Source organism: Trichoderma harzianum, assembly GCF_003025095.1.
Source record: "Trichoderma harzianum CBS 226.95 unplaced genomic scaffold M431scaffold_7, whole genome shotgun sequence".
In the NCBI taxonomy this organism is placed as follows: Eukaryota; Fungi; Ascomycota; class Sordariomycetes; order Hypocreales; family Hypocreaceae; genus Trichoderma; species Trichoderma harzianum.
The window spans coordinates 2,004,229-2,027,603 of NW_020209255.1; the positions used below are offsets into that span (position 1 = coordinate 2,004,229).

At 50.0% G+C, this 23,375-nt stretch overlaps 8 protein-coding genes across 8 annotated transcripts; 4 read left to right on the forward strand and 4 right to left on the reverse strand.

Moving 5' to 3' along the window:
- Position 1: 1 nt before the first annotated feature.
- On the reverse strand, positions 2–1,534 carry M431DRAFT_521128 (hypothetical protein). The gene is made up of 2 exons (XM_024920452.1): positions 879–1,534; positions 2–752 (listed from the first exon to the last, which is right to left on the reverse strand). Exons 1-2 carry the CDS (start codon positions 1,273–1,275, stop codon positions 463–465), a joined length of 687 nt encoding a protein of 228 aa, XP_024773927.1. The 5' UTR covers positions 1,276–1,534; the 3' UTR covers positions 2–462.
- A 135-nt stretch (positions 1,535–1,669) lies between these two features.
- Positions 1,670–4,809, reverse strand: M431DRAFT_118149 (hypothetical protein). Its single transcript, XM_024912023.1, has 6 exons — positions 4,348–4,809; positions 3,967–4,169; positions 2,538–3,895; positions 2,274–2,476; positions 2,094–2,210; positions 1,670–2,032 (listed from the first exon to the last, which is right to left on the reverse strand). Exons 1-6 carry the CDS (start codon positions 4,450–4,452, stop codon positions 1,943–1,945), a joined length of 2,076 nt encoding a protein of 691 aa, XP_024773928.1. The 5' UTR covers positions 4,453–4,809; the 3' UTR covers positions 1,670–1,942.
- A 715-nt stretch (positions 4,810–5,524) lies between these two features.
- M431DRAFT_6473 (hypothetical protein) lies at positions 5,525–6,182 on the reverse strand (the record flags this gene model as incomplete). The annotated part of the gene is made up of 3 exons (XM_024921668.1): positions 5,525–5,731; positions 5,833–6,027; positions 6,108–6,182. The coding sequence occupies 3 exons, from the start codon at positions 6,180–6,182 to the stop codon at positions 5,525–5,527; spliced, it is 477 nt and encodes a 158-aa protein (XP_024773929.1).
- Positions 6,183–7,225: 1,043 nt separating this feature from the next.
- M431DRAFT_86493 (hypothetical protein) lies at positions 7,226–8,737 on the reverse strand (the record flags this gene model as incomplete). Its single annotated transcript, XM_024923685.1, has 4 exons — positions 7,226–8,182; positions 8,244–8,408; positions 8,473–8,547; positions 8,630–8,737. The coding sequence occupies 4 exons, from the start codon at positions 8,735–8,737 to the stop codon at positions 7,226–7,228; spliced, it is 1,305 nt and encodes a 434-aa protein (XP_024773930.1).
- A 512-nt stretch (positions 8,738–9,249) lies between these two features.
- Positions 9,250–10,110, forward strand: M431DRAFT_87234 (hypothetical protein; the record flags this gene model as incomplete). Its single annotated transcript, XM_024923778.1, has 4 exons — positions 9,250–9,405; positions 9,468–9,540; positions 9,596–9,927; positions 9,982–10,110. 4 exons carry the CDS (start codon positions 9,250–9,252, stop codon positions 10,108–10,110), a joined length of 690 nt encoding a protein of 229 aa, XP_024773931.1.
- A 1,204-nt stretch (positions 10,111–11,314) lies between these two features.
- Positions 11,315–12,708, forward strand: M431DRAFT_509258 (hypothetical protein). The gene is made up of 6 exons (XM_024919254.1): positions 11,315–11,341; positions 11,492–11,609; positions 11,776–11,868; positions 11,928–12,081; positions 12,155–12,360; positions 12,428–12,708. Exons 2-6 carry the CDS (start codon positions 11,547–11,549, stop codon positions 12,560–12,562), a joined length of 651 nt encoding a protein of 216 aa, XP_024773932.1. The 5' UTR covers positions 11,315–11,341; positions 11,492–11,546; the 3' UTR covers positions 12,563–12,708.
- A 4,332-nt stretch (positions 12,709–17,040) lies between these two features.
- M431DRAFT_86562 (hypothetical protein) lies at positions 17,041–19,022 on the forward strand (the record flags this gene model as incomplete). The annotated part of the gene is made up of 4 exons (XM_024923696.1): positions 17,041–17,126; positions 17,268–17,379; positions 17,538–18,001; positions 18,065–19,022. 4 exons carry the CDS (start codon positions 17,041–17,043, stop codon positions 19,020–19,022), a joined length of 1,620 nt encoding a protein of 539 aa, XP_024773933.1.
- A 2,026-nt stretch (positions 19,023–21,048) lies between these two features.
- Positions 21,049–22,153, forward strand: M431DRAFT_6478 (hypothetical protein; the record flags this gene model as incomplete). The annotated part of the gene is made up of 3 exons (XM_024921669.1): positions 21,049–21,060; positions 21,184–21,630; positions 21,947–22,153. The coding sequence occupies 3 exons, from the start codon at positions 21,049–21,051 to the stop codon at positions 22,151–22,153; spliced, it is 666 nt and encodes a 221-aa protein (XP_024773934.1).
- Between the last annotated feature and the right edge of the window lie 1,222 nt (positions 22,154–23,375).

Genomic DNA, 23,375 nt, shown 5'->3' on the forward strand with positions numbered 1-23,375 from the left:
AGCCAACTTTCTGCTACTATCACTACTTTCTGCTACTATCACTACTTTCTGCTACTATCACTACTTTCTGCTTCTATCGTTACTTTCTTTTAGTGTCTACTATTATAAATATATCCTTCTGGTATCTGCTGCTATTGCAGTTTTTCTCTAGTAGCTGAAATTATTCTTTAGTCCGTACAGCTCTCATGTAAAACATGGGATACTGGATAATAAACTTGGGTGGCTGGATAACTGCTCCCTTTATTATTTCCATAAAAAGGTCTCTCTTAACCTTCCAAAACTCCAACGCTATGCAGTTATTAAGAAAAAGGAAATGATAAAACAAAGCCCAGCGTCCACCAAGACGACAAAAGCACCCATTCAAGTCCTCCTATCACTACGATGCCCCCCGTTCCTCTGCTTCCTCGACCTCGTAGAGTGAGCCGGCGGCGCATCAGCCTCGAAAATCCCATGTCTTGCCTTCTAGCTAAGATCCATGCCTTCGATACCATCACCATCCAGCCTGTCCCCCACGGAGCTGAGGCCCGAACTAGGGGACCTTCTCATCTCTGCGGCCTCGGGCTTGTTGTCTCCGTTCTGCTCCGTCGTTTCGTGGGGCGCGTCTGACTCCGGCGCTCTCTTGGATATCCATTCGCTGATGCTGGTTATGGCGCCGCCTTCGACGAGGATCTCGTTGCCGTCGTTGAATTTGCCAAAGATGGTGCCTTGCCATTTTGCGTCGTCGCCTGTCTTGCTGTGCTTCTTTTTGAGGGCTAAACAAAATGCCGTGTTAGCCAGATGTTTGCAAGATTAAAAAAGAAGAAAAGGAAAAGGAATGAGGTAGAGAAACTTGTGGGAGAACGCAATTGTCTCTGTTTCTCCTCATTTCGCCGTCTTACCTGCCAGATAGTCTGTAGCGTCAGACTCAGTATCTCCACTGCCCATCTCCATCATCTCCTTCATGCGCGTCCCGGCAAACCATTCGATAAACTCCTCCACTCCTCTCATATCCTCCTCTCCCTTCCATAGTTGCTCCGTCTCAGCTCTCTCCGGCAGCAGAGCTCCAACCTCCTGCAGCGCCATCCTGACGTCCACTATATCGTAGTCGCCCGCATCGCCGTGGTTGTTGGTCGCATTGTTCGCCGTCTTTTCGCATAGAAGCGTCAGGTATCGCGCTGCAATGTCCGTCAGGGTGTCGAGCACTGCAGGGCGCGTGCTGTGGTAGCCCGTCGCACGAAGGATTTGTAGGATTGAAGGGCGCAGAAAAGCGTGAAACATGGATGGTGGACGTGCCATGGCGAGAGGTTGTGTGTGTGTTTCGTGAGGCTTGTTGGGAGAGAGAAGAAAGGTGAAGCGGTCCAAGTGGCTAGAAGAATCGTTTTATAGCTGTCGCATGTGCTCTCAAGGGCGTCATGGACTCTGTCGCACAGAATAGCTCGCACAGCGCATGTTCGCCTATGATTTTGCTGGTGCGCGGCACTGCTGGGCGGATTGTGCAAGGGGCGAGGCTCTTGTTTGTGGTGAATGAGCAGCCAGTTATTATAGCGGGAGGGACTGATAAAAGCGAAGCTCGGTGCATCAGTGAATTGAGATACCCGTTCAGATCAGCTCCAGGTCTGATAAGGACCCGCACAGTTTCAATCTGAATCAGTAGAATTTGCACTGTATGCTACGAGTGTACCTCATGTTTGCCATGCTCATAATAGAGAAATAAAGAAATACAAGGTGTTCCTCTTCGTTTCATCTCATTAATGAGAAAAAATCGACCAATTGCGTTTTTGCTACTTTTATTTAAGAAATATGCGCTACCATCAAAGCCTAACACAGCCAACAATGCAATTTGCCAAGTTCAAGTTACTACCGTTGAAAAGATGTTTCACGAACTTATAATACATGCGCGAACTAAACATCCGAAAAGCAAAGGGGAAAGGGGAAATAAAAGAGAAGTTTGGTATAAGGTATGTTATTTCTCCTCCGAGATTCCACTGTACTTGTTGATAAAGTTCAGCACCTCCCTGTGCCAGACCAATGAATTCTCTGGCTTGAGCACCCACTTGTCACACATTGTCAGTATCTAGACTATATCATAGGGCGAAGAGGCCTCTTTGACTTACGTGATGCTCGTCGGGGAACATGACAAACTTGCTTGGCACGCCCCGAGCCTGAAGGACGTTGAACATGGCCAGACCCTCTGAAATGGGTAGGCGGTAATCGAGCTCGTTATGTATAACCTGTGAAGCGGGCGAGTTAGTCGGTGACAGTAGACATATGGCACCATCTCAAATCCAGCTTACCAGCTGCGGCGTAGCCCAGTTCCCAACGTGCTTGGCGGGATCCCACTTCTCATAGCCCTCTCTGTTCTCCCAAAGGGTGCCACCAAAATCATGCTCGGGGAAGAATAGCTCTTCCGTAGACCACTGGTTGAGAGTCGAAAAGACTCCATCGTGGCATACCAATGCCTTGAACTTTCGTCCAAGATCATGGCCCTGGATCCAGTCTGATGATAGTTAGATTCACGCTTCCGGAAACCATCACTATTTTACTTGAGGACAACTCACTAATCATATAGCCTCCGTAAGACGCGCCGAGAGCAACAGCTCTAGTTGTGTCTATGTAGCTCACTTCCTTCTCCAGATACTCAAAACATTTGACCAAATCCACATAAGGATCACCTCCCCAGTTGTTCTGGATGGCGTCGGTATGATCTTGGCCATAGCCCGTGCTGCCAGTTGGGTTGGGGCTCACAACGACATAGCCCTGCTCAGCAAAGATGGCAGGGTTCCATCGAGTGCTCCAGTCGTCTCCCCAAGCACCTTGAGGACCACCATGGATGAAGAAAGCCAAAGGGTACTTCTTCGAAGAGTCAAAGGTCGAAGGCAAGGTGACCAGGGCATGAATGGGGTAACCCTTTGAGCCATTGAACCAAATCTCCTGGCACTGCGATCTGTTCAGGGAGAAAGTTCGACCTTGTTTGGAACTCGAAGAGATGGTGGTAGACGACTTGGATTCAGGGTCAAGTATCGAATAGTTGGAGCTTTCGACCCGCGACCTCGTTGTGATCAACAGCGATGAGCTGCTACCGAGGACCCTCGCCTCCGCCACGGAACCGTCCTCGTGGATTGGGGTAGGAAGAGATTTGGCTTCCAGCGGTGATGACGGGAGCTTCCACAGGACAACTCGGGCGTGCTTCTCTGCCGCAACATACAATTCCTTGTTGTCGTGGCTCCAGACGATCCAATCGGGCTTAAAGTCCCAACCTCCTTTGTCATCCTCGGTCTCGTAAAATTCCTGAACGTTGCTCAGATCGGTTACGTCTGGAATCAGCAAGAGCCTCGTCTTGTCTGCCTCATATTGCTGGGATTTCATGCGCAGGAAAGCAACCTGCTTGCCATCATTTGAAAAGACGGGAGAGCTTGAATATCCAAGCAATCTACCCGTCTTTACAATCTGGGGGAAGCTAGGCTTATCCAAGAATGAAGCCAGAGGAACGAAGTATAGGTCAGTCTTGGTGTTTCTAGCATGGTTCAATTCCGGATCCTTTGCAACAAAGACAATGCCAGTCGAGGATACATCGAAATCACCGGTACCTCCAAAGGGAGGCACAGGAGAGGCGAGGCCAGTACCCGCAAGCAAGTTTGTAAGGGCCGAGTTTCCAAGAGTCCATTTTCCGTCAACCTTTTCCAGCTGGCCGTACCAAAGCGAGTTTTTGTTTTCAGTGTTCCAGGAGTCCCAGTGTCGCACAAATAGGGATGTGTAGATCTTGGCTGATGTGTGAGACTTTGGTTCCGAAGCCGGGCTGTACATTTGTCCATCGGGAGTGGTCAGAGCGGCAGCGCAAAAGGCCACTTTGTCTGCAGACAAAGGCTTGGCCTTTAGACTGGAGATGCTTCCGCTGAAGCGCTGGATGGTGTTTGACCTTTATTTGACACGGGGTGAGTTTCTCTGGAAGCCGGCCCGGTAAATGGGGAAATTCATTCATTCACTTACTCATTTGGATCGAGAACATGTTGCGCCACCAGAGATGAGGCACCGTTGTCGAGGCTCTTGACGTAGGCAATCTCTTTTTCGCTGATCCAGATTGGGTCGCTGGCTGCGGAGTCTTCGGAGACCAGATGCGACGTGCCCTCTTTGATGTTGAGGACGCGGATCTGCGCCGTCTTGGAGTGGGTGTCGAAGGAGTATGTCGAGACCTAAGAGGAGGGCCAGTGTGAGTTCAATTCGATCTAATCCCATCCAAACCTCATCCAACTCATCTACACACGTGATGATGCGATACATCCAGGGCATCGCGTATCTCAATTGAAAGCCTCTTTTCCCCTGCGAAGCTCCAACAAGCCAACCAACCAACCAACAAATCGCAAAACTTACCGTGTATAAGACGAGCTCGCCCGTGGCATTAGGCACGCCAGGCGAGCGCCGTGGCGCCGAGAGGAGCACCTCTGGCGTAAACTTTTCGGCCTGGATTGTCATCATAAAGGGCTGCTCAAGACCAATTGTCGACGCAAAGAAAACAAAAATAAGAGGCCAGCGATGCCCAGGGCCCAATTGATGGTTATCTATTTATCACATCATACGAGAACCCCGATGGCTGCAAACCCCATCAGACCCCTCATCTGCAACCCCGCACTATCAAAAGACGTGCGTGCGTGTGCTGCTAAGATCAAAATCCACTGCTCAGGGGACCTTTTTAGCCTGGGGGGTCTTCGGGGTAATTAATAATGGGAACGCCAAAGGGACTTTTTGTATCACGACTTTGGGATTGTGGAGGTTCGTCGTTGTGATAACTGACACCCGATGAATTGGTTATACCTAGGTACTGTACTGTACGAGTACTGCTGGGTGCTCAGGTAGTGCGGAAGACGGATACCAAGACCAAACACCAAAATACCAAAAATACTCCAATCTACATCTTACATATGCAATATCGATAATAGCAGATACTAGATCAAGGTAGCAAAATAAGTAGCTATGTGAACTACTGCATACAACCTAGTCATCTCGGACCGACAAGAGAAAAGAGAGCAAATTCGCCGCAAAGGCCCGCTGTCTTCTTCGAATGACTGGATGCTGACTTACAAATCTATTCGCTGCTACAGTGCCGGCTTGCCGAGTCCCAAATCTAGCTCGAGTCTGTTCCATTTACAACAATCTCCACTCTCAAGACATTTTATTTAGTTTCGTTGTGACTTTAGTTATAATAGCGAGCATGTGGCATGAGTGCGCCAGATATTCTCTCTCAACACTCTATTGGGGAAATAGAACTGGTTGAGTCCACTGTGTAGATATCACTACCAATAAGACACTGGGTTTTGAAGACCATGTCCAGCCTTTATTATGCATCCGCTTTCAATGATCATGGTTTATAAATATTTTATAAATATCGCTCAATATATCCTCTTGCTCAACGCCTTATTCATTATACCTCAATGTATCCCATCCTTTAAAACGCCGCTCTCGTGTCAAATCGTCATCCTTGGGAGCTATAGTGTTGCGGGGATGACACGGGCACCTAAATTGCAAATTCCATCACCATGGCCTATATCCTTCATTTTCTTGACGCCCCAAAATTTGTTCGCTTCTTGTTCGTCGCCGCATCATTCTCGCTATCTTCCGTGTCTCTCTTCTTAGGCTTGCTTGCCTTGTTTCCGCCCGCCGATGTTGGCGTAGGATTGCCCGATGCGCTGTCCCGGAACGTGGTGGATAGGGGTGTCGGCGCAGGCGTTGAGCCTACTGATCCAGGGGTCGAAGAATCCTATACAAGTCCATCCAGTTAGCAAAGAACGGGAATGCCAGTCAAGCCCGGCAGGGCTAGAGACTCGTATGTTCAAGTCTCCCTTCCCAAGGTATTCTTACCCCATTATTCGGTCGGTATGAGATGGATGAGCGCGAAAAGACGCGGTTCTGTTCCGCTGGTCCTGTCTTGCGTCGCTGTGCCGCTGCACCGCTCGTGCCTTTCATGTAGTTGTCGAAGCCAGTAATGATATTACCGCTAGGAGTGCTGTCGAGGTAGGCCGACTCCTTCTGGATGATGCTCTCTTCCATCGCCGCCTATTTGAATGCCATCTTTTAGCCCGCGTCGCCTTACGCAAACGCCGTGAATGCGCAAAAGAACAGCCAAAAAAACTCACCAGACGGCGCTCCAGCTGCCTACGCCGATCGACCAAGTCTCGCACACGCGCCTGTGCCTTCTTGTATTCTGCCATGGTGGGCTGCGCCTCGTTGGGTCGGGATGCAATTGTTTGCCTGTTGTCGGCCATGCGCCAGCGCTTCTATCTCGAGCGACAGTCGATGCGATAGCGATGCCAACGTCAAACTGGCGGATGGAAATGGCTTTGCGGATGGTTATTTTGATGTTGTCATGGGAAAATGAACTTGCAAAAGGCAAAGCCGGCTCTAGGAGACGCTAAGCTAGAACGTGCAGCATATGCCACTCTGATCTCCAACTAGGCCAAATAGGGTAATAGTAAGTGGCGCCCAACTCTGTTGCTGTTCAACATCACGAGTATAAGTCAATCAGAGTATCTAGGAGGTTGTCTCATCAACTGATGGTAACTATCTAATTTCACATGCCTGGTTGTTAGTAGAAAGCAAGCTTTTCCCCTCTTTCATTCTCAATTTGTGTTGAAACTGTCACAGTTTATGGCAGGGAGTAGCTATCCAGCACCCCAAGTTGGCTATCCAGAGCTCCAGCGACTGCGTGGACTTCGAGTATTGAAACGGCATGTGGAGAAAAGCCGTGGGTTTCCTTTCAGAGGCATTACTTAGGAACGAATTAAATAATGAATGCATGATTCTTTAAAATATCTGCTAGATGGATTGCCGCTCGTAATATTTTCTAAAATGATTGGAGAGCTGCCGCCTATTCAAACTGACCAAACTTCAGTGACAAACGTGCATCGCTTTTCTTTTACCAATATCTACTTTCGTAGTTCTATCCAGTTTCAATTCGTTTTTTCTCTGGCTCTTTTACTCTGCCAGGCAGAGGTGCGTGCCATTCCTTTCATATTCTAGAGACGAGCGCTTTAGTAGCAGTTAGCCTCAACTGTTGATATGAGAGCTAGTATCAGAAGTTCTCAGCTGCTTAGTATCGTTTCCAAAATCTCTCCAGCACGTGTGCCTTTAGAGTGGTGAGCTTTATGCTGCGTCAAGCATCGTTCAAGCAAAGTTAGCGATGAACTAGAGTTGCTACTCTTTTCACCCTCCCATCAGGAGCTTACCCACCTCTTCGTTGTCGGCTGGTGCCTAGCTAGGAATTCGGAGCACGCGATTCATCTTCCAAAATATCAGCCGACTTGCCACGGTTTGACGGAGACGAGGGCGGAGAGGAGCTATTGCGTCTCTTCCTTTCAGATTCCTTGCCCCTGGTTGGGGCTCCATGATCTTTCTGACGACGATCACCCCGCCGGTCACGTCCGTTATCATCCTCCAACTCCTTTGTCGTACCACCTCGTCGGCGATCCTGTCGGCGTTTCGCGTGTGAATTTGATCCAGCGCTGTCGACGGATCGATTACGACGGTGATTGGGGCTGCGGCTACGGGCCACCGAGGAACTCCGCGAAACGGAGGATGGTGTATCCGAGTGACGTCTTCTGCGCTCTCCAGAGAGACTTCTGGAGGTAGATTGCCGTCTTCGCTTCGGCGGAGGTGAGGCTCGCTCTGAAGATGGTGAGCGTCGATTTCGAGCATCACGGCGATCCCTTCCATTGCGCGACTGTCGCCTTGGTCGATAAGCATCGCCGCGAGGAGATCTAGATCTCTTTCTCGAGTCTCTAAATCGTGCAGGTGGTCCTTTGCGGCGCGGAGGGCTTCTAGAGCCTCGATCGCTACGAGACGCACTGCTACTAGGAGATCGAGATCGCTCTGACGCTGACCCAGATGGTGAGCGACTTCGTCGCCGCTGCCAGCCACGATCGCGATCGCGCCCTCGGCCACCCCGACCTCGGGGGACATAGCTGTCTCGCCGGTATGAATCTCCAGAAGCGCGGTGCCGAGGCTCGGGAGAACGTGATCTATTTGCACTCCAACCATGGCCTCCTCTTCCACGGCCCTCAGGAGCCCGATCCCCACGGCGGCCCGATCGATCACCTCTATCGTTTGCTCGGTCTCGACGATCTCGATCCTTCAATTCTGCAATTTCTCGATCACGGCGGTCCGAGTCGTCGCGACGTTTTCTGGCATTTTCGGCAGCTCTGTCGGCTTCCATCTAGGTTGATTGTTAGGCCCAGAAAAGTAAGCGTGGGACGTCCTCACGACGGGACACCAACCTTTTCCTGCATAAGCTCAAGCTTCTTTGCTTCTAATAGCTCTTTGGGGACTCCCTGAGGGTTACTTTGAGCACTCAATAGCAATTTCCATAGCTCCTTGCAGAATGGCCCAGTATCTTTGTCTAGAAACCCGGTAAGCTGTATTTGAAGCGATTTGATATCGGGCTGGTGACCAAACAGTTAACATGGAAAGCCGCTACAAAGTCGAAGGGAGAAGGATCCAACATACATGTCTGGGTCCTTCGATAAGATTGAAGCACAGCTCAATTACGACATCGTCTTCGCTGCCCAGGATTTCCGAGATCTTGTTGGCAATCCATCTGTGAGATTGGGCGTCAGGACTGCAAAGGCGGGATCCGCGATAAGACATATTGGGGCCCAGTGACAAACTTTTTTATAACCTGCAGGTTGACCTTTTGCATGTCAACCTTTTGATTGAACTCGGTAGGGAATTTGGTCGACTTCATAAGTCGAGCATCTCCTGCGGAAGCCATTGTGGCTTGTGTCGCGACAACAAAAATGCTATGGCACGCGTCTGAGAAGTTGGCAGGATAAAGAAAGATTAGCAAGGTGACGTCTGTGCTGCTGTTACTAGTTGGAAAAAGAGCCGGAGGTTAGTGCTTCGTATAAGAAAACATACACGGGCCAGCTAGAGAGTGGATGGTGTAAGGCTGCCCGGCTGGTCGAGCTAAAGAGACGGGCTACTTGGCGGAACTCACTAATTGCAATGATCCAGAGCGGTGTCAGTGTTACCCCCAAGTACCTTTCTCTAACTGCTGAAAAATGAAGGCTTCAGTGAGTGCGTAGGCCTCTGATGTTCCTGGACCCCGCAAAAAACGCCCCGGAATGTTCGCTGTTGGTGATGACAAGCTCTAAAACAGCTGTGCTGAGTTCGCCAACCATCTGCATCTAAACCATCGAGATCAACCCTTCAATCCCATCTCTCTTTTTCACTGCAAGGTTCTCTTTCAACACTCCAGTTGAGGCCTCGGTATTGCCGCTTAGAATGGATACTCTTCACGCACCAACCGTGCCCTCTGGGCCGACATCAAATTTCACCCAGAGAAACGGCGACGCAGGGAAGCAGAGCTTCGCAGAACTGCAGCGCAAGAAGGACGATATGGAGGCAGAACTCAAAGCTTTGGGAAGCGTCCTTGATTCGGTATGAGTCCGCCCTTTATTCTTGATACAAACCATAGTTGACAATAATTAATATGATGCTAGCACGGCGTCGATATGCAAACGCCGCTATTGACTAGAGATGGCTTTCCACGAGCAGATCTCGACGTTGCTCAGAGTATATGAGACACGAAAAGCTTGTTCACGAATGTAGTCTAACATGTATGCCACAGTCCGTACAACAAGAGCGCGTATCATCCGCCTACGTAATGATTACAAGGAACTTATGACGGCGATAGAAAAGTATCTTCACGAACACTTTGCAAACATTCAAGATGGGGATGAAGCTCCTAGTACAGCTGGGGATGAGCTTCGAATTCTACCGGATTCCCATTCCGAACAGCTGGATGAGCCGTTTGCAAAGGTCAACACCGTCGCGGCAAACAGTCCAGCGCAACAGGCTGGCTTACAAGCCGGCGATGAGATTCGCAACTTTGGCTATGTGAACCGATCAAATCACGATGGTCTCAAAAAGGTGGCAGAGTGTGTTCAGGGTAATGAAGGAGTACGTCCAATATCGCCCGGTACCTCCTTGGTCGACGCTAACAATCGTCAACAGAGAAATATCTTTATCAAAGTATCTCGGCCTGATGGAGTTGCTCGCCGACAGGAGCTGAGATTGACTTTGACCCCAAGGAAAGACTGGGGTGGAAGGGGAATGCTAGGCTGTCACATTTTGCCTCTGTAGCCTGTCATCGGGATACAATGTCCTCACGAATTGACCGAATCAGCAGCTCTGGATTGATGGAAATTCGGTCACGCCCGTGTCAGTGGCGCCATACCAAGACCAAACTGTCGTTGTCGAGTTATTGCTGTATTGCCATCTATCACGCGCTTAGGCACCTGTCGGCGTCATCGTAGACAGGAGACTGGTCATGATACTCGTATAACGTTTTTGCTGAGAGAAGCTTGACGCGGCAATTGGGCGGGTTAGTTAGGCACCAGGAAGATGCTGACAAAGCCGGTGCGGCAACAGGGGGGTAAAAGTTGCGTCATGATGCTGTGCAGAACTGCAGAAAGCCAAGATATCAAGGTTGGTCATGTGAAAACTGCTTGATGGGATGGATTGTTGAGAAGAATAACGATTGATATTGCCAACTTGTGGCACCGCTGGCTTACCCTGGTGCGACTAAGTACTGCTGTATTAAAAGGCAGCAAGTATTGATGCGATTATGCCAATTGCAGACATGGAGTATAAGGCAGAATGGAGATTCAGCAGTAGCAGTACATATCATGCCGGTATTAAGCACTTGCAAAGTACCTTTTTCAGCCTGGCTCTTAGAGTAATAACAAGCATTAAAGTGAATCAAGGATGAGAGCAAACAACTCCCTTGCTTGCATCAAACAATCGGCGTTGCAGTAGCAGCTCGTTCACCGCACATTCGTTGGGCCCTGAGACATTGCTCCTGGGCGCTTGCAGCTGCTCTGCGTTGGTTGTACATACAGCCTCCAGCCTCCAGCCTCCAGTACCTGCTCGGTACCGCCTGGGCAGCATCGCGGCTTGCGCTACGAAGGACGGAGAACAGACCAGAAGAGATGATGGATCCCAGCTGGGTCTGCAGGCCCCAAACAGGCAGGCGGTAGGCACGCGAGCTGCCCTGCAACAAGCTTTTACTGCCGGCGCTTCTCGCTGCTTGGCTGGCGCGGTACATGGCAGAACCTCCGTCTGCTGGCAGAAAGAGGGAAAACGAGGCAGGGAGGGGCTGATTCCAGGTCCTCGCAGGTAGCGGGCGAGGGCGGTGATGTCACGTGCGGGCAGCCCACCCCTGGCGACTGAATTTTTCGCTTGATGATGGGAGGCAAGGTCTTGCTCCCTTGTCTCCAGTTCCCCGCCGCCTTCAAAAGAACTCAGGTCAAAGACCATCCGGTGCAACTTTTCGACGTCCACACCACCCTCGCGTCGTCCAAAAACCCACAAGGTATGTGCCCAACCTATTGGTTTTGCCTTGATTTTCCCTCTCTCGCGCCCGTCTGGATGAGCTGCCGGCCGTTTTAGATTTCCATGCACATCAACAAACCGTTGCTCGCGTTCAGGATTCGAAATCAATCAGACTAACGCCATCTCGCAGGACCCCGCCTGTTTACATCACCTCACGCTCGTCGCTAATCACTCGAGCCGTCAATATGGCTGAGCAACAGACTCCTACCTTCAAGCTTGTGCTTGTCGGCGATGGTGGTACCGGCAAGGTGTGTTATTTCTTGGTTCATGGAAATCAATCGGCGCTGCACGCAAACGAGATCGAAATCGATGCTCTTGCCTGTCGTGGCGAACGATGATTTTTTTTTTTCTTTTCCCTGATGGCGATCTACGCCTTGGCGTCCACCACTCGCTAACAAACCTTTGACGCAATAGACCACCTTTGTCAAGCGTCACTTGACTGGTGAATTTGAGAAGAAGTACATGGCTACCCTCGGTGTCGAGGTTCACCCCCTTGGCTTCACCACCGTGAGTTCCAACACACCGCCGCCGTCGATAGTGCGCCACATATACTGATATGCAACCAGAACTACGGTCAGATCCAGTTCGATGTGTGGGATACCGCCGGTCAGGAGAAGTTCGGTGGTCTCCGTGATGGTTACTACATCAACGGCCAGTGCGGTATCATCATGTTCGATGTGACATCCCGTATTACATACAAGAACGTCCCCAACTGGCATCGTACGTCACCCTCCTTGGATATCCATCCTGAACATAAACCGTATTGGATAGTGGTACTGACTCATTATTACAGGTGATCTTGTCCGCGTTTGCGAGAACATCCCCATCGTCCTGTGCGGTAACAAGGTTGATGTGAAGGAGCGAAAGGTTAAGGCCAAGACCATCACCTTCCACCGAAAGAAGAATCTCCAGTACTACGACATCTCCGCCAAGTCCAACTACAACTTCGAGAAGCCCTTCCTGTGGCTGGCCCGCAAGCTCGTTGGCAACCCCGCCTTGGTTAGTATTCCCGTTACCGTGAAGTTCCAATATATCGTGACAATGCGCTGACTGGCTGTCAATATAGGAGTTCGTTGCTGCCCCCGCCCTGGCTCCTCCCACCGCCCAGGTCGACGAGGCTCTCTTGGAGCAGTACAAGAAGGAGATGGACGAGGCCGCCGCCATGCCTCTTCCTGGTGAGCTGTCTGACGATGATCTGTAAACGAATCGCACGACGGCGAAAAGTGTTTTATTGATGATGCTGGGACATCCCGGATTACTTGAGGATTAAGCCATCGGCAGCTGGAATGACCGTTTATGATAAAGGAAGGGGATTTCCGGGTTTACATGAGCTCGACTGGAGAGGGCAAGGCTATAATACCCTTGGTACCTCGTTGGGGGTAGATTATTGGGGCGTCGCCGCAGGGAGTGCGGCAAAAACCAACCTAGCTAGACTTTTTTCATATTAAAGACACCTATTTCGTACCACTATGCCCAATTTTACGTTTTGATTTTACCTGACTCGTCGAGATGGAAAGTGAGTGGTGAAGTAAATATACTACTATATGCGGAATAGCAACTGGATATAACCAATTTGTGAGTTGTTATTGTCTGAGACAAACTATCTCTCCACTGTCGTCTGTCTATTACATATCCATGGATGCTAATCCGTGGAACAATGACAAGATCATTAGCTGGCAGAGCATATGAATCGGGAAATGCTGGCTGACAGCTTTCTTAGTCTGGTTCTCACCGAACAAGATCGAACAAGGCAAGGAATGTATAGGTAGTTACGTTACTAGGTAGTAATACTAGTGCAGACAAGGAGATGCGAGCATCCATCACCTGTGCAGAGATATCAGATCTGCAAACAACAGCTGTTTCGGCCGGTCGGTGCTTTTGTTGTATGAGTAATTGCCTTGCACGCTGCGACACTGCATGTACGATAACGGGCCTATTTGGTCTTGCAAGACTGGTAAGTTCCTAGGTAGTCAGCACCGCATATGATGGAAGCTGTATACATAATGCATCGTTGGTATAAGGAGGAATATTCTATACGTGTATGGAATTAATATCTCCGTGCACGGATGCATATAGGGAATAACTACATGGATTCAGCATCTTAAGTTGGCTATTTGTATACAGCAGCTTGTCGACTGCTTGGAGTTGGAGCATCGAAAAAGAAAGCCATTTTTTTACCATTAGAGGAATTTGCCTAGTTAACAGATAACTATCTAGTTTTGTGAATATCTGGTATTGCCACGAATTGTTGCTAATATACAGGTAGTTATGTTCGTCTAACATATGCCACTGTAGCTATATTCCTCTGGTATCTGTTATGATGGCTACATCTTTCTAGTGTTTCTTACTATAACTACATTCTTCTAGTATTTACTACGATATCCTTTTTTTTCCTTTACTATTTACTACGTAGTACATGCAGCCAAAATACTTGTTTATGAACGGAGATTGTTCTTCTGCATCTCGCTACCGATGCCTTGCACACACACAGCTAACCTCGACGACATGTAACATTTTGATAGCTGGAGAACTGACTAGCCACTCCCCTGTTCTTGACAGCACCAGACAGCGAGACATCTAGACTTGTGGAATGCATGTCGGACAACGCATTCATGTGCGAGGAGCTCCGTAGTTACTCCATACTGACTAACGAGGTCTGTCCAAGCAAAGATCCAATACGGGCCCCCTGTCTACGAACAAGCAAGCACCACGGCCTTGCCTAATTTTGGGTATGCTGCATGTAGAACCCAAAGGCAGCACGAGTAAGTATGTAACATGCCTTTTTGCTAATGTAAGCAAGCATCAATATTTACATGATTCAGGTGCTTTATGTAGGTGGTAGGTACGCAATTGCAATAGTCTCTGCATTGCAGAAATTAGACCCAAGCCAAAACAGACTGAGATGAAGAAAAGCAGTCAGAAAGGCAAAGAAGACAAGAATGGTTGGGCACTACGAGAAAACGGGGGTGTAGTGTCTTTGACAGGGTAGCATTTTTGGTCTCCCTGCTTGGTCAACTGCGGTGAGAGAGAGAGCCAAATGCTGTGGCTGGGCTGGGGGGGACGTGCGGGATGCAGGACGCATGTACATGTAGGAAGCAGGTGGCCGGGCCTGGACACGTACGACGTGGATGTGCTTGTACGGTACGGAGGAGGTATGGCATGTACTTGTAAGGCAATGTAGAGATACAGAGACGGCAGGGAAACGGAGCTGGCCATGTAAGTTGAGTTTGCAATGCATATGGGGAGAGAGCCCATTTGGAGGGCAAGGATTTGGTGTTTGACTGGTTACGGAGTACGGAGTAGCTACGGATGAGTTGGATCAGTGAATTGGGGAAGAATTGGGTTGTTGTTTGAAAGAAAGAGATAAGATTGGAGATGCAACATGACGTGAGGTGATGTGTTGTAGTCTGGAGAGAGGTGAAGAGGTAGAGAGAGAGATACGGGGAGAGTGTGTGTGAGAGAGAAAGTCGAAGACAAACGAGGCAGAAGCAAAAGGCAAGAAGGCACGCAAGAGGCCAGATGGAGAGGGTGGTGTCAGGTGAGGCCCCAGAACAAGAGTCAAAAAGGCGGAAGGCATTCAATTAATCGTACATAGATTAGGCTGGGCGAATCTGCCGAGGCCAGCGCATAGCATTGGGCATGGCTGCTTTGCCGTTGAAGAGGCCGGAGGAGCGGACGGCCGTGATAGGCCAATGCGGTTCGCACGTACGGAGCAAAGATGCAGCATGATATCCTGGTAGCCCAAGGCGGTCAAGCTTTTGTAGTTGAAAAGCATAGCACACGAGAGAGAGGCCTTTGGGTAGAAAGGATGGCGGCCTTGCCAGTTAAGGTTGGCCATCCGTCTGGATGCAGCCAGCAACTCCATAACCTGCAGCAAGCAACTCCATAACATGGTACAACGCACAACGTGGCGGCTCCAAAACAGGGGGGGGCTGGGCGCTAAGACGATCCACCGGGCGAGTGAGTCCCTTTGGTGTTCGTAAAGCGGATGCAGCAGTGGCATGGGATGAGGGAGACACGTTGGAGTGCTTGCATGGCGGTGTCCCATTTTAAGCGTGGGTGGATGATGTGAAGTGACCTGATGAAGAAGTTTAGCTTGTTCTGTGCTATCGGGCGAGAGCATCATCGATACTCTTGCAAGATGGAATGATGGATTGATGTGATGTGATGTGATGTACAGTAGAATTGGTGCTTGTCGGGTAGGTTAATTTTGTTTTTTTCTCCCCGACTTTCCATTGTTTATCGACGACGAACCCAATGCGGCCAAAAGTAAACAAACCTAAGCTCCAAGGTCTGCTGCTAGCAAAAAGCCGCTAGCTGATCCGACTCAATAGTACGAGTAGCTTCTGGTGGTGGCAGCACTACAGTGAAAACAGCAAGACGCTGTGGGCGGGACCATGCAAGCACTCAGCAAGCAAGGTATCGTGTACGCCTCTCATGCGTTCGTTGGCCAAGCTATCCTGGTCTTTTCTTTCTTGATGCATGGCTCGGCTCTTTTGTTCTACAGTAAATACTACAGGTATTATTTTGCTTCTTTTCTATGGAGCAGTACTACCTAGGTACTTCTTCCTGTTGAAAGAGAAAGAGACAGAGAGAAAGAGTACGTACAAAAGAACATGAAGAAAGAAGAAAAAAAAGGAGCAGTCGTCTGCATCTAGAGGACAGGGGTTGTGAATGGTCCGAGCCAAGCTATGGTGCAATTGGCAAAAAAAGAACAACAAAAGAAGTGATGAAGAATCGCAGGAAAATGGGCTTGGGCGATGCATCGTTTGGTTGACCCTTGTACCTGCAACGCGTCTTGACATGTTTCCCTATTTGGACATGCCAGCGCCAGGCGCGCGACGTGATTTGGCCGTGAATGGAGCCAAAAGAAACGCGGATCGATTGTGCTCTTTTTTTTTTTTTTTTCTCTTCTAATTGCTAGCAGAGAGAAATTGAAGTCGAGGCGCCCGAAGAGCTAGAGGGGTGACTTCTGGAGGTGACTTGGGAGCCTGGCGCCCGCCGTACCGATACCAGCGGTCGGAATGCCGCTCTATGGAGCCCATGGATCGCTGGCGAAAACCCCCCTGGAGCCAACCCACGCCCCTCCCGGCTCCAGCGCCAGGGGACCGCCCGTTGGCGTGCTGTGCGTGCTGTAACCTGCTGTACTATGCGCTGTCCACGGCAAGCAGCAGCGCTAGCGCCCCCCTGTACCCAAGGTACTCTACCTGATCGACCTGCCGATGCAACTGGAGCTTATGTACCCAATTCAATTCCCACCGCCTCCTGCACGTCCACAACACACACGCCACTGCCTTACCACGTCCTTGTCCTTTCGCTACACGTCGAGACAGGCCATCAGTGCTATTTTCTATTTTTTCCCTCTTCATCCCCGGCACCCAATTGTTGTTTATCTTGGTCTTTAATCCTCCTCCTCTCCCCCTAATCCCATCCTCCTCAATCCGCTTCTCGACAATCCCGACAGCCCGACGCCCAAGAGAGTAATGCCTCTAGCTCTAGGCGCCTCTTAGATCAACAAACCCGCGACACAAACAACAACAACAACAACAACAGCTCTCCACCACCACAATGTCCAACAGCCCTCTGACACCGCCTGCATCCATGGCCGACCTGGATCATCGCCATCATCAGCATCTGCGGCATGTCAGCTCCCCTTCGCCTATCCGAACCTCTGAGTACATGCCCGGCCTGGCCCAGAGCGCGCTCCCCACCGTCTCATCCCCCACTACAGATAAACATCCCAAGGGCAAGAGAAAGCGAACAGCGTATGTCCACCTGATGCTTTGCTGCTTGACTGCTTGCTGGAGCCTGGGAACCATAAACACAGGTCACCTGGCTTCAGCTTCAGCTTCAATTGGTCCCGGATGCTTGGCAGACAGCTAACATGTTTACCTTTGCTTAATTAGCACCAAGGACAAGTTGATCCTCGAAGAAGCATACTCCATCAACCCCAAGCCCGATAAGCAGGCGCGTCTCGAGATCGTGAACCGCGTCTCACTTAACGAAAAGGAAGTTCAGGTATGTCATCTGCTTTAAAAATTTCGCACGTCCACTCCTTGCTGCCGAGCCGGGATCCGGGGTGGTCAACGCGTCTGCAAATTAGATCAATTAAAGATTTATGCAACCCTTTATGCTTCGAGAACAACACAAGCTGACAAGGCTGTTTACCGAATTAGATCTGGTTCCAGAATCGTCGACAGAATGACAGGCGGAAATCACGCCCGCTGTCACCGCAAGAGCTGGCGGCTCTTCGCTTCAGCGGCATGCACAACATCGCGTCAGACCCCATCACCTCCCGCAGCATCGTCGTCGAGCTGGATCCCGCCTCGTTTCCCTCCCCCGGCCATTCTCCAGATCTTGTCAACCATCCGCTTTCACCACCCTCTCACCATCCCAACAGCCCTCTGCATGTACACCCTCACCACCCTGGTGTAGAGGCCATTCATGCCACGCCGGCACCTCGCTACGGCTGCCCGCCCTTCTCTGCCAACGGTCTGCCACATGTGACACCACAACGACAATTGTACCCATCTTCACAGGATGAGGTTCATCATGCTTCTCACTCTGTCGGCTACCTGGCAAACCGATGGAACCTGGGCAATTCGTACGCCACGCCTCTCTCTCGTGACAACTCTGGGAAGTAAGTTATAGCATGTTTGATGGGATTGTATGTCGTCTTCATTTCGCTGACTTTGATTCCCAGATTCGACCCCTTCTACCCTTCCTCTTGCTCATCTAATCCATCTAGGGCATATCAGTCTCAGATGCGTCTTTCCCTTTCCCTTGAGGGCAAGGCTGAGCTGGTGGCCAACAATGAGTCATCTCCAGTCCGTGAAACCCCATCAAGGCCTTCGTCTACTCTGCCATCTCTGCCCCAGTTTCGGCAGCGTAGCCTTCAGCGTAGCCATAGTGCACTTCCTGCTGTCACTTTACCCCCCATCTCAACCTTGACCAACTCACTTCCACCACGCCTTGTTCGTGGCCGATCCCGTGATGTTCATGCTTGGGAGCTGTGTGCCGACTCTGAGACTCGCGATGAGCTGACAGCTCAAGCTGAGCACGAGTCCAGCGGTTCTGCCATTGCTGCCATTAGCCTGCTCCGCTCCAGCAGCGGCATCCTGCAGCCTAGCAGCATTAAGCGCAATGCACCGCTGTCAAAGTACCAGCGTTCTCGCGGAACCAAGAAGCCCAGGCTCGGCCGTACCAGCTCTAGCGTTGCTCGGCTGGAAACATGCTGGGCAAACGATGAGAAGCCGCGCGAGTCCTTTCACGCAAAGATGAACGTCTCCATGCTCGTCTCCCCGTCCGACTCGGACAAGGAGAACTGGAGCCCGCGAGATGGCGCAACTTCTGCTGAAGGACGACGGCAAATGGCTCCTGGCAGCCCCATTAGATCGCAAAGTGCGAGACGCATCGGTCGAGCGCTGCAGGGCCGAAAGAGCCCAGCAGCGTTCCTGGTGCGGTCTGACACTGTGCCATCGGAGCCGTGTTCTCCCGTGAAAACGGGTGTCCATGGCTTCCGGGATCTAGAGGCCAAGGCTGAGTCCCCACGGGACGATGAAGTAAGCCGGTTCATGTGTGGCGAGGTCAGCCCCAGCAAAAAGGGCGACATGGACTGCGTTGCCGGCTTACTGTCTCTGAGCCAGGGCGCTTGGAGGTGAAGCAGGAGGCGAAGAACCGGGGAGAAAACAAAAAAGAAAAATTAATTTTGCTTGGAAAAAAAGAAAGACAAGAAAAGCATCACTGCACACACTCATTTGATCATTCCCTTTGTTTTTTATACGAAGGCATGAATTTCGAATTCTTGTACTCCCCTTGACGATTTTTGACATTTTTCTTTTGTCTTTAGAGGGCGAGGGGGATATCTGCATCAAAGGATATTTGACTATTATTCTCTCCCACTTTGGGAGAGACAGGAATGTTTGCTGGTTTGGACATTGCGGATAAGGGAGTTTTTTTGTCCTAGGGATTGGCTTGCGGCTGGAACTGGCAACAGTTGGATTGATTCTCCCAGGCCAGCAACAGCATTTTAAAACGGCGCAACGGAGCGGTGGGAATATTACTGGCGGGGGATAGAAAAGAAATTGTTACATCTACATTGTTTACTTAGCACCAATGCATGAGAATCAATGATATTAGAAAGCTACTGCATGATTTACTTGCCTTTCGAGGTCAACTTGCTTGAGTGACTAGACTCATATCTTCATTCACTTGAGTGACAGTGACTCCAGAGCCTTCGATCTTCATTCACTCGAGTCGGCATCATGCATTAGACGTGTCTATATAAGCGGTGAGTATGCAAATGGCCGCACGTAAGTGACTTGGCACGTAAGTGAACTGACCTCAAATTGTCTATATAGTCAGGGCAAGCTGGCTAGAAGCTCAATTCTATCCCGTAGATTTTCACTCATCAACTAAGTTCAACTTGGAACATTACATCCTTGGCCGTTGTCGCCACCTCAGCGGTGACGGCCGGAGAGCCCACGGAAAATGTCTACACTGAGGAAGATAGTCGAATGGCAAATGCAGCTTTGAACAAACTTTACAGATACTGAGTGAGACTCAGACCATCACTGAACTCTCACAATAGATTCTCTCTTAGAGGGATCGACAATACTTGTTGTCCCAACTCACCTCCACCACGGAGACTGCTTACAATGTCTTTCTTCCAACAAAAAGAGGCACTCTTTCAGATACTCAATCCCGCAGCCTCTATAGCACCTACTCTGATGGTGTAGCCTGTGTACAGGCGTATTGGGCGTATTCCTTGGAAATCTTTTACTACAGAATTCATCTCACCATGGACAGATTTACGCAGCAGCAGCCTTTTGCGGTGTATGCATACAGAATCAACAATAGCAATGTATCGCAGGTCAGTGACCATACCTCACGAAGACACGGCTTTCGATTGTCCCGCACCATGTGGTTGAATCTGATTAAACTGGTTCGCAATGGAACAGGTGGGTGTTCGATCGGAACAACCCACCAATACAGAGCTCATGTTGATACCTACCTAGTAACTTGAAAGCAGCAAAACAACATTCGGGGAGGAACAAGCCAGTATCGTCTTCATGTCCCACTGCGCCTGAAATACAAGAATATCGCGCCAACACTCGGTTGAATACCGCCATCTTATAAAACGTTGGGTCCAGGGAGATGGCGAACAACTCTAAGATCTATTGACCTATACCCTGGAAGAAATACGCCGACAGACTTTCCGGACCTCATCGATGAATCTCAGAGTGCCCGTGGTCAACAGGAAAGGTTGAGGCAATACACTTGATGGGGGGTTTCTTCCACCGACAAGCCCGGCCGATCCCAAAGTCGAATACAAAGGAGAGCCAGGTTCGATAAACGTAGGCGCCCAGTGTTTCCCACCTCACCACTCGATGTTGCGGCCAGCTAATTTGAGGCCTTAAAGAGATTCACAACCGGAGCCAACGATGGCTCAATCACCGAAGACGAATGGATGGATTTCAAGCAGAAGACTTGTACTGTGTTGAACATGCCTGAAGACGGAGATTGCCCCAAGGTGCCATCTCTCGCAAAGCCACCAAAGAAGGACGAGAGCAACACCGGACTGAGGAACACAAAAAAGAGGAAGAGAGACGGCTTCCTATGCATGGAGTTAACCCACAAATACATCTGCCTATACAATGAGCGCATTGTCATCTGCGTGGACACACCATGGATACAGCAGTAAGTTGTTTTTGCTTACTTTACTATTGGCAGAATGTCATTTTATATTCCAGCAGTTGTGAAACCGTTTACTTTTTACACCTTCTCTTTGAATCGGATAACTAAGTACTGACTATTTTGGAGGATGATGTATGCTTCCATGAAGATTGCTGGGTTCTACGATCTACGGACAAGCAAGGTTCCAAGATTGAGGCACTTCAATTGTTTACCGATGCCACGTTCCAAGCAAAGATTTTCGTGGCGAACATTAATATCATGGCAACGGGCGTGAACCTACATGACGCCTGCCGCGTCGGGGTTATTGTCAGCCAGCATTTCAATCCCAAGAGGAATCTCCAGATTCATGAGCGCCTGAACCGCCTGGGTCAGAAACATGTAGTCATCTGGCACTGCTTGAAGGTCAAGAATTCGTTTCACGACCACCAAGATCGGGTCATGCTGACGAAGTGGGCACGTCAGCTCTCCGCCGAGAGCAATATTAAGAAGTGGCTAGCCGGCGCCCTCCGAGAGATGATACTTCTTGAAACCATGAAGACCTACGCCAATCTCGTTGATTCTAATGTGTTCATGGTAAACACAAAAGGAATCGACTTTGAAGTTGAGACTACCCACTTGATAGCTGGGCCGACGATTCTCCTACACTACATACCTGTTCAATGACAAGCCCAGCAGACTGAGTGGCCTCACCACCACCAGCCAGGGCATCTCCAAGCACATCGCAATCTGCTGCGCTTCCAGCTGAGGGCCCTCGTCCATCGGCATCACCTGTAAGTACTAGGATACCAGCATCTGCCATTCCTCAGCTTCCTTTCCAATTGCTAACCTATCATCATAGCGTGGACAGACCAGGGTTACTCCATTCTTATATGACGCCTACCTCGACTAGCAGACGGCGCTGCCGGGATCGCTTCCAGAGAAGAAGCATGCCCAACTGTCGGCCATTGCCAGGGATGAAGAGACCGCCATGATGAAGGCTGAGCGCGAGAAGAATACCGGCCCCGAAGCCGACCAGGACATCAGCATGGAGAAACTCAGAGACATGCGTGACCAGCTGGGATATCAAACCCTGGCAACAGTCTCAATCGCCAATTGATCTCAAGAGCCGCGTCTTACCAGGAAAGCCCTGATAGCCCATTTGTTGGGTCCCAAGAGTTGGCTCCAACGGCCTTCTGGGAACCTACCAGAGCCAATTTGATCAGCCTGCAGGATCATCCTCTCCCAGCAGACTCCGCTAACCAGCGTTGTGTGCTTGTGAGAACCTATATGGCCGTGTATGATTCCTCGATCTCGCATATGATACATACAGCCCCTTGGGCGCCGGGAATTTACTAAAGAAGTCAATATGAACCTTACTGGACCAACAAACGTCCTCTATTATAGTATTCCGGACTATACTACGCTTATTCCTGCAACTATTGATACGCTTACAACAGCAACGCTAAGAGATCTTTATGGTATGGGAGAAGAAGCTTGCCACTGTTGTATGCCACACTGGGCATTGAGCGCTGCTCTCGCAGGTTCCCGCGACGACGAACGTCCAGTTTTTCTTTCGGGTTCTTTATTTAACACGGCTCTACAACGCCGTCCGTTGCCGCGTTCATCTTTCTTCATCAACCATGCCACTACTTTGCTCAACTGAAACCAGTACTCATGGGATTACCCACAGGAGCTTCTAGACGAACTCAGGAGCTTTTCAAAGCAGTACACAAAGGATAACCTACCACAAGAGTTGCTGCTTATTGGCCTTACAATATAGGCAGATGCAGTGAACGACAAGAATAAAAAGTTGGAGCCGTGTATGAAGGGTAAGCCTGCGGGTGTTATGCCATCAACGATACCACTACTTTGCTCAACCAAGCCTCCTCACTCCATGGAATCCCCCAAATGGGTTATTGGATTTGGGCAACGTGAAGCAACCGCTACATCTTCAGGGGTGTGTTCGTTCTCATCTGGAGACCCCTTGTCGACACCCGCGTCAACGAGATGCTTGCTCAGCGCTCACTAGAGTTGCTTCTTGTTCCATGTCTTGAGGGCGTGCTCAACCCCCTCATCAACGAGCGCCTCACTGCCGCTGGCATCGAACCGTCCGACCCAGTCGACAGCTGATCCTGATGAAAGTCGATGCCGAACCACCCTTCTGAGTACGCTACCGTTGAGTACCGTTCCCTTCCATGGCTTTCTGATGCTCAATCTTCGCCGCCGATTGTTGCCGTGCTTTTTCTTGTCGTTCTCTTTTAGCAACGATAGGACAATTTGCTCAATAAAGTTTTTTATTTTCATGGGATTTCTTTTATAATGGGTTATGGAATTCGGGC

What these genes read in the sequence shown, in the direction of transcription:
- M431DRAFT_521128 (XM_024920452.1), bottom strand. Translation starts at nt 1,275, where the DNA reads ATGGCACGTCCACCATCCATGTTTCACGCTTTTCTGCGCCCTTCAATC. An exon ending in CGCTACAGACTATCTGGCAG is followed by an intron (nt 753 to 878) that starts GTAAGACGGCGA and finishes CATTTTGTTTAG; the next exon opens with CCCTCAAAAAGAAGCACAGC.
- M431DRAFT_118149 (XM_024912023.1), bottom strand. Translation starts at nt 4,452, where the DNA reads ATGATGACAATCCAGGCCGAAAAGTTTACGCCAGAGGTGCTCCTCTCG. An exon ending in GCGAGCTCGTCTTATACACG is followed by an intron (nt 4,170 to 4,347) that starts GTAAGTTTTGCG and finishes CCCTCCTCTTAG; the next exon opens with GTCTCGACATACTCCTTCGA. An exon ending in TGTTCCCCGACGAGCATCAC is followed by an intron (nt 2,033 to 2,093) that starts GTAAGTCAAAGA and finishes ATGTGTGACAAG; the next exon opens with TGGGTGCTCAAGCCAGAGAA.
- M431DRAFT_509258 (XM_024919254.1), top strand. Translation starts at nt 11,547, where the DNA reads ATGGCTGAGCAACAGACTCCTACCTTCAAGCTTGTGCTTGTCGGCGAT. An exon ending in ACCCCCTTGGCTTCACCACC is followed by an intron (nt 11,869 to 11,927) that starts GTGAGTTCCAAC and finishes ATATGCAACCAG; the next exon opens with AACTACGGTCAGATCCAGTT. An exon ending in TCGTTGGCAACCCCGCCTTG is followed by an intron (nt 12,361 to 12,427) that starts GTTAGTATTCCC and finishes CTGTCAATATAG; the next exon opens with GAGTTCGTTGCTGCCCCCGC.